This window comes from Aythya fuligula, chromosome 9, assembly GCF_009819795.1.
Source record: "Aythya fuligula isolate bAytFul2 chromosome 9, bAytFul2.pri, whole genome shotgun sequence".
Lineage (NCBI taxonomy): Eukaryota > Metazoa > Chordata > Aves > Anseriformes > Anatidae > Aythya > Aythya fuligula.
Window position 1 is genome coordinate 12658402 of NC_045567.1, and position 9121 is coordinate 12667522.

General features: G+C 43.8%; 1 protein-coding gene across 5 annotated transcripts in view; it reads left to right on the forward strand.

Moving 5' to 3' along the window:
* YEATS2 (YEATS domain containing 2) overlaps positions 1 to 6828 on the forward strand; it is a 47882-nt gene extending 41054 nt beyond the window's left edge. For all 5 annotated transcript variants that reach the window (XM_032192899.1, XM_032192901.1, XM_032192902.1 and 2 more), the window contains 4 exons: positions 388 to 614; positions 1772 to 1846; positions 3325 to 3398; positions 4207 to 6828. In XM_032192899.1, coding sequence (XP_032048790.1) covers positions 388 to 614; positions 1772 to 1846; positions 3325 to 3398; positions 4207 to 4315 — 485 coding nt within the window. In that variant the 3' untranslated portion in view covers positions 4316 to 6828. The remainder of the gene's footprint in view (positions 1 to 387; positions 615 to 1771; positions 1847 to 3324; positions 3399 to 4206) is intronic.
* The last annotated feature ends 2293 nt before the right edge of the window (positions 6829 to 9121 follow it).

Consider the following 9121-nt stretch of genomic DNA (forward strand, 5'->3'; position numbering starts at 1 on the left):
ATACTCATATAATACTCATCACAGCGTAAAAGGTGAGTTAGTGTTAAATGGTGCCTACATAGTAAAACTTCACATTTCCAAGCAAGTTGAAGAGCATCAGACTGCCTTGCATAGCCAGTTGACAAAAAACTTCTGTAAGAATGTTTAGAAGCCTGGTTTTGTTTGGAGTACAGCCTTCTTGATTGGTGTAGGGGCAGATGAGATAAATAAAGACACAATTAGAAGTCTCTCAGTGACTCTTAGTGTTTCTGTTCATCCATATGTTTGGTAGGAACTGCAAAAATAGCTTCCAATTACCTCAATTTCTTGCCATGTTTTGGGTATGCATCTGTTTGTAAGCAGCTTTCCATAATCTATCATTTGTTTAATTGATTGCTTCTTTTTTAGAATGCCCATCATCTTATAGCAGTGGTGAGGATCTGTGCCGAAAACTAGAGGAGCTACAGCAATTTCTGAAACGAGAACCAGAACATGAAGAGGAAGTAGATGTTCTCAACTTTAGTGAGCCATTAAAAATAAACATTAAAAAAGAACAGGAGGAGAAGCAAGAGGAGATGAAGTTCTATTTGTCTTCCTTGCCCGCATCAGAATTTGTGAGGGACACAGCAGAGAAGGTAATAAGTGAATCATAAAGCTAGTATGAGTTGCTGCTCAGTTGTGGCCTTACATTCATTTAGTTGCCTTTCTTTCATCTGTGTGGGCCTCTGGATGCTTTATTAAGGTTTCTATAAGTGGCCTGGATAAATCTGACCTTCTGGTTCATGATGCTCAGCTGGCCAGTGCTGGCAGAAGTGCATGCCAGTTGCTGGGAGATCACTTCAGAGAAGCTGTGTGGCAAAGCTTAGCACCAGAAAAATTGGTCTGGAAAGCCAGAAGCAAGGGGAGGTAAGGGAAAAGAAGCACTGGCATGGAATGCCTCCTGTCCTATCTTGTGAAAGATCTGGGCTTGTTGCCTGGACTGATGCTGATCCTGGAAAGGGGGATGCACTAAAGTTAAGATCCCAGCAAACTTCTCTACTGTTTGGTCATTCCCCTGCACCCACCAACTCAAACTAGGGCAGAAGAAAGGGAGGGAGTGGTCTTCCTTCACAGCAGCAGGAAGGAAAGAGAGGAGGTGGCTTATTCAGGTTGTAGGAAAAGGTGCTCTCCACTGAGAGAGAGAAGCAGCAGGAGGGTTTCCTTGCAGCAGCTGAGAGGAAAAAGAAGCATATCTGTCCGCCTCAGATGTTGATATCAAGGCATGAAACTTTGGTTTGCAGTATATCCAGTCTCTTCCTACATGTGTGACAAGGGCACAGGCGTGATGGGAGTGGAACTGGGGGATGAAATTCTTTCGATGCAGATATTTTGTGCCAGAAATAGTTTAAAGCTGTTTCAGTTGTCATAAGTGCAGGGAAGATTATGAACACATGGACTGAATATATCTTCGGTTTTAAAATGGAGCTTCTGTTTGTAACCCAAAATACCTAATACAATTTTTTCTTTGTGGACTCCCTGCAACAGAAATGAAAATCTGCTTTTTTTGTTGTTTGTTTTTGTTTGAGAGGCATTTCTGCAGGCTACTGTAATGTTCAAGCTTCATTTTCTCCAGAATTCTTTTAAATGAGGCGTGAGATTATACTGCCTGAAAATTCTGCACAGCCTGCTTGCTTGTTTCTTAAATACCCTTTATAATAGATTGTTTCTATTATACCATTGCCATCTCATCTGTAGCAAAACGTGGGTTGTGCTACTTGACGTACTAGTTCTTTTTCCCTCTTCTATTTTATAGATTGGGATTTCTTTTCAGCCTGCTGAGGTACAAAAGAATGTTTATGCATCAGTAATAGAAGATATGATTTTAAAGGTAAGAAATCACTTTACAATAAAAAATTTTCTACAAATGTATTAACCCTGTAAGGTAGGGGGAAAAAAAAGATGTATTATCCATAGTAACATGCATTTATGAAATCAGGAGATGCAGATTCTGATGTCAATATAATGTGTGTATAGAAGGATATATAGCTGGATGCAGAGAGTTGTGTATTTCTGTGTGTGTAGTTCCAGCTTCTTAATCATTTGTTGGCTTGAACACAGGGTGCTGATTTGCACGTCCTGACTTGCAGTAAGATACTGGCTCCTCTTTAACTTAGAAAGTACCATCTTGTTTGCCCTACATTTTGGAATTGTAGGGGGAAAATCTGCTAAAGGTCAATAAGACTTGATTATTTTATGGGAGGATTAACTGTTTTTCCATAAATACCATTGAGTTGCTTTCTGCCTGAGTTGTCTCTACTGGGAGACTGCTGAATTCCTGAAGTCAGTAGCAATTCTCTGTTGTGTAAGAAATTATTCATCTGTCATTCAGCTTTGTAAAAGCAGAGAATCTTTCTTACCAAAGCTTTGAACAGCATGGAATTGGAGTTCTCAAGTTTGGACTGAAGGCTAATACAGATTATTTTTAGCAGTGCTCTGTTGTATTTCAAGCCAAAGATGGTTTTTAGGTTGTTTATGCAACAGGGTTTTTTGTTTGTTTGTTTGTTTTACAGTTTATACAGTCTGCTGTAGATAATTTTTATAAAGTTAATCAATTCCAGGTTATATGTATACTTGCATGCACGCTTCTCCTGTACTGTCACTTACTGTAGTTGAAGTCATATATATCTATATCTGGTTTTAGATACAGATTATAATCATCAGATTGCTCTAGTATAATTGATGAGTATTACCAGCTTTCCTGAGTAAAAAATCCCAGAAGCTTCTGCTGAAGTTTTGATATAGGCTCAGAAAGCCGAGAGCCCTAACTGACTTTTAATTGAACCTTGATTAAACCAGCATGTGGGGCATACAGCTGCTGTGCATCTGCTGTCTAGGATGGGAAGTTTTTGTGTGTCTTGATGCAAACCTGGTGGGCCCTGGATAACAAGCATATACCAAGTACCAGGAGAGCATCTGGCATGTGCCACTTACAAACAAGCTCTAGCATGTGAGGCTGGGCCTTAAAATGCTCTTGGAAATGCACCTGCAACGTGCATATGGGTGCATATTGCATCCATCCATCCTGCAGCACATGTGCTCTGCGGGTCCAGAGAGAAACCAGACTGGGCAGTTGTAGTCATGAGCTGTGTGTATCCATAGGCCTCTTTCTGTTAAATATATACTCAGTTTTTATCACTGGGCTAATAAAAGTCACTTGTGCATCTTGAACTGCCTGCCCCCTGCTAATTTAATACAGGACTGAAGTGAGTCAGATTTCCAGATGCTCAGTTACACTGATAATCTGGTGAGTAGCATGCTGCTTTCCTCTTTTATAATGCTGTCACCCAATGTTGCCTTTTGTCACAGGCCACTGAACAGCTTATGAGTGATATCCTACGGCAAGCCCTGGCAGTGGCGTACCAGACAGCTCCTCACAACAGGTACAGCACTCGAACTACTTATGCCAGCACTAAGGGCTGAAGTAGTTGAGGGGTTCAGTACTTTTGTGGGGTTCAGACCATGTGAGCAAGGGGTTTCCAGACGATATGGGGTAGTGTGTGTGCGTGAACTACAGGGGTTTGTCATCTACTAGCTCCATAGTAGCAAATTAGTGGAAACACAGACATTAAAAACTGAGGCAGGACTGCTGGTGTTGCCATGCTCAGAGGCAAATAACTTGTTTTAGCAGAGCCCTATTGGAAGGACCGTCTCTCATGCAGTTCAGGTCACCACGTAGACAACTTACTTGTGGCCCACCAGTACTTCAGCAACCTCAATATTCTGTATTTTACTGATACACTCTTCTGGCTCAGATACTGAGTGATTTTAATGGTAACCATGGGACCACATTTGATTTGTGTTTGGCAACATGAAATTGAAAAAAAGTAAGACCATGAGAAAATGGACAGTTTAAATATTACCTAGATACACTATATAAATATAAGATCTATAATGTAACTGTGCACACAGAGTTTGTGCTACAGAAGCTGAAGAATTAATACTTCAGCACTTCGTTTTACTGTGCCAGCACCCAAAATGTTTCCCCTAGTCATCTGAGTGGTTCTTTTGTGCTGTGATGTTTTAATGGTTGTTTTTTTTTTTGGTGTGTGTGTTGCTCTAACCACATGCTCTTTTATCCTGTTTTTGATTTTTATTATTTTTTCTCCCTGTTAGTAAATTGAATGACTTGCTGCTTTATGGGCATGTCTTTTTCTGTGTTATAAAAACACTCTGATGCATTCCCTGCAGGACTCCAAGAGAGATCACAGTGATGAATATTCACAAAGCCATCTGTAACATTCCCTTTCTTGACTTCCTCACAAACAAGCATATGAAGATACTAAATGAGGAACAATGAAATAGAGCAGAGAAGATGCTACAGGAAAGGTGGATGTACAACTGAAGCTGGGATGACAAATCCAGTATTTCTGTAGGACACTCTTACATACGTTTATAACATTGGGCTACTAGATTGTTACCTCCAATTAAAGATGCACCTTAATGCAACAAAATGATGCTCTGTTCCAAATCAAGTTGTTAAATGTCAGTGTTTACTTGGTAAGTGTATGTTCAGTGGCTGAACAAACATTGTCAGTTTGTGTCAAGTTGCTAGCTACAAGAGGCTCCAGTGTCCTGGTCCCCTGATGACAGCTGTATTGATGAGATTGAACATTTTCCTAGAAACAAAATTAAGCTTTCTGATGCAGTCTACATACCATTTGGTTTTCCATGCAGTGGGCAGAACAGTTGCTTTGGCACTCAGAATATGAGAAAATTTAAATTCAGTTTTTATAGGTGGGTTGTTTGAGTAGATGGGTTGAGTAGATGGTCAGGTTTGGGTGCGGGGGAGCAGAAGGTTGCTGGCTGCACCAAATTCTGCCAGTTCTGTTTGATTGTCATGTATGTGGCTGAGAACACAGCTAAGGAGGCTTGTTTGGTTATTCAGCTACGTGCAACCTAACCAAATTACTGATCCTTCTTTCGAGGAGGTGTCAGATCTCACCTTTCTCAGTCACCACAGAATGGGTAGACTGGCATGTGCTCAGTCAAGACAAGTAAACCGTGGTCGGGCTTTGTAGGAGTTGTCTGGCCACTTCTGCACAAGAAAAGAGAAGAACATGGACAGTATTCAGTGTCTGTGGGCTCGGACTGGCTGAAATCCTGTGTTTGCCCAACAAGTGCCTCTCTAGGCTGCCAGAAGTTTTGGAGTGTTACACTGGAAGGCCAGTGACCAGCTCTGTTGTACAAGTCGTAGTGTTTTAACTGCATTCTCTTAATCATCACTTTGGATTCGGAAGTGCCACTTCAGCTAAAGTTCTGCTGAACACACAGAGGCCTGATAGGATCAAAAAACCCAGAGGTTTGTTGCTTGTGGTGACCTCCTCTGATATCCTGACTGCGGGAGGAAATTCTGCTACTAACCCCAGCGCTTACCTGTCTTGGGAACATTGATGGTGTAGGAGAAATGTCTGTAGTCTGGCTATCAACACGTTTCTGAAGAAGGCTTCAACAACAAGACCCTGACCACCACCCCCTCTACTACCCCACAGTCCTGCCCCATGGGTGCTTGCGAGTAGTGCAAATGAGCCATGGCAAAGTCGGATGGGACCCCTGTTGGACTTCCATGCTTTCAGGCATGTGAGGCAGCTCTGTCAAGCAGGTGGAGCATGGGTCAAATAGCCAGAGCCTCCATTGTGCTGATCTCAGCTGGGTCACTGATCTGCATGGCCTTTGATTTAATCACTCTGTGCCTCAGTTTCCCCATCTCTGAGTATGGGGAGCAGGATACCTACCTCACAGGGGTGTACTGAGGCCTCTCACTCTTGTTGGTGCCGTGCTTTGGCAATACGAAGCCTTTTATAAACATTAAACTGCAGTTATCTTTCCTGGTCTGGGATAGGAACAGAAATCTTTAAAATGTCATCTTTTGGTGCTTTTTTGGGCTAGAAGACAGGTGATGATAACTCTAGCTGTGTGCAGGAACAGTGGAAGATGGTTCACATAGAGGGTGATTAAAAGCCTCAAGGAGAGCTGACTTAAGCTGAATGCAGTTCTTGATCTGCAGAAGATACTGCGTACCTTAGATGAGATACTGCCTTTCTTCTCCATCTGGAATAAAACCAGGGTCTGCAGATAAGCCCCTCTTAGTTCATGAGAGCTGACGGGGTGTTGCAGTTAGATTTAATACAAGTGACAGAACCTGGTCCTTGAATCTATGAAATGAGACTGATGGATGAAATCCAAAGAACATTCAGAGAAGGATTTAGATGCCCCCTATACAGGGCGTTTCAGATGCTCTGAATTCAAAAGATAATCCTGGCTTTTTCAAGTGAGCCTGAGGCAGGACTGTCTGCACAGGAAAAGTGCACAGCATAGCCCTGATGTTAGTTTTCAGGTGGAGGTCAGCATGGAGGAGTTGAACATGGATTATGTCCCAGTTCAGCAGGGAGGAATCCAGGTAACTGGGGAGCTGCTGGCCCCACGCTGTCTGCAGGCTGTTGAAAGCTCCAAGTACATGGTGCGTTCAGACCCCCCTGTATGCAGCTTTTATAAAAGAGGCCATTTCTGAGTTATCTGTCACTATTGCTATGACAGCCTGCAGGTTGTGTGGGAACAGCCTTTTGGGCAAACTCAGTTCTGCTAGGATCTTCTGTGATGATACACATTTTCAGCCCCCGTCTTCTTGTGGGCTGAGTTTCTGGGATTTCAATGTGCCCAGAGCAGTTTTTCAGAATGCAGGAGCTTGTACATGTATTTGGGTATCCGTTTGCAAGCTGTGGCTTCCTTGCCTGTGTCCAGGTTGTGGAGTCTCATCTGGAGATAATCAAAACCCACCTGGATGCCATTCTGAGCAATGTGCTCTAGGTGACCCTGCTTGGCAGGGTTTTGGACTGGGTGATCTCCAGAGGTCCCTTCCAACCTCGGCTGTTCTGTGATTCTGTCCTGCTTTTCCATGAGGAACGGTTTTTCAGAATTGGAGTCCTGAAGCAGGCAGGTGGGTGCCTGTTGTTCCTAATGGTGTTCTTGTGGAGATCTGCTGATAACATTTCCTAGCAACCACAGGTTATTCTCCTAGGAGATGCTGTATTAATAATACATAAAGTTTGCTGAAGAGAAATAAAATCTGTTAAAAGCAGATAGAAAATAACACATTTGTTATAGCCCTTCAGATGTAGGAAATGTTTGCAATGCATCCTTTTGATTTTTTTTTTTAAGTGGTGGGAGAAAAATCTGTCAGCGAGACGTTCCTGTGAGAATTGGCTTGGAAATGAGCGAGGTGGTGGAATTGCTCACGCCTGCTCAGGTGCGTGCCGAAACGTTGCGGTGTATTTCTCTGTAAAGAGTCTTAATACGAGTTACAGATCTCTTTACAAATATTGCCCCTCTTTGTAACGCCGAGTGTTTAAATCCTTTGTGTTATCTGTATTATACTGTATAATTGTGTAAGATACGTATGTTTACAATAAATCCTTTTATTAGCTGTGATAGGATTGTCTGACTGTCGCCTGTCACTCAAAGCAAGTTCCTCAGAATTCACAAAAATAAGTGTTGTTTTGTTTAATACTTTAGTTCTGGATAACATCTGGTGGAATCTGTTCAGGCACTGGGAACACTTCTTGCTCTTCCTTTCCCTCCTCTCCTGCCCTCACTGTCCCCTCATGGCAGCCCGGCTGGGGCTGCTCCTGTCAGCAGAACCGGCCAGAACCGGCCCGAACCAGCCCCACCCAGGTCAGGGCAGCGCCGCCCTCTCCTCACAGAGCCCCTGCTGGTGCCTGGGCGCCGCCACCTCATACAAAAAGGGCTGGAGAAAAGGAAGACAAGGGGATTTCTCAGTTTTCCTCAGACTGCAGGGGTTGACTGTGAGTAGACTTCACACTCAGTTGTCTTTCGGGATGCTGCAAAACTTGTTGTTTGTACTAAATCCCATACAAGCGGCCTCCTCAGTGTGAGTGTAGGCTTTTGCACTGCCAGAGCCAGGACCGGCCGACAGAGGCTGACAAAGCGCTGTGGGCTGGCTCCTTGACGCCGATCCCCTTTGGGATCCTCCAGCTGATGCCTCCCTTGGTGCATCGTGGCAGCCCTGTCCTCGCGTTCATAACCTACACGAAAGAATGGCAACATGGAAAGTGGAAATGTAATCATGTAGAGCTCCTCCCGCAGGTGTGCATTCATCCTGCTTTCCTCGTGCTCCACCAGCCAGCCCATGTAGCAAGAAGGGGCTCTGCCAAGCAGCAGCTATCAGGCTCTGATCCGTAGGCGTGTGTGTATCCTGCTCTGGTCCTTCCCCACTGGCAAAGGCCTGAGAACATCGGGCTGACCTGTAATGGGGTGCCCAGAAGAAACTGAACCATCTGCTCAAGGAGGTGAGGTCCTTGGCACAGGAGAGCCTGCACCACCCAGAGCAAGGGATCATCTGTCCGTTCTGTGCCACCTCTGCCCTGAAAGCACACAGCCTCTCTGGGGTGAACAATACCAACAGTCAGTTGCTGTAAAGCAGACTGGCCCTTAGGATTGTGCATTACATTGGCAGACAATACAGAGATGATCTCTATGAATAAGGCAGAGGTAGAAAATTCACATGTGATATTTCATGCCCCAAGAAATTTCATGGAATGCGAAGAGAAATGCACGGTTTATAAAAGGAAATCATGCTATGCACAGAAAAATCATTAATGTGCTGCTTGTGAGCTTTCCAAGTGCAAGTGATGAGAACTGTTCTGAGTAATCCAGTATTTCACATCAGAGCTTCACCTGAGCATGCAGCAGTGCAGGTGTTCCCAGCTCCCTGGCATAACCAAGGCACAAATCACTCTCTCAGCATCCCAACAGGCTAGCTATCCCTTGTCAGCAAGACTAGTCAAAACAAGCACGTTCAGTGTCATGCTGTAGGTAGTAAATACAAAGCTTCAGGTATAAGACTTTCCTTTTAAAGGATGTTTCTCTGTGCATCCGATAACCACTATTTCCAGTGTGATTTGCAGTTTGAAAACACGAGATAGACTTGTATGTTAACCTAAAGCAACTGGGAAGACAAATATTTGTGTGAAAGCGATGTTGGAAGACGTCCCAGCATTGTGACTCCCTGGAGCCTGCAAAATCTGTAGATCTGCCCTTGTCAGAGGAACTTGGGCTGATACCTTTTGATTTTGCTAAGGTGGGCACT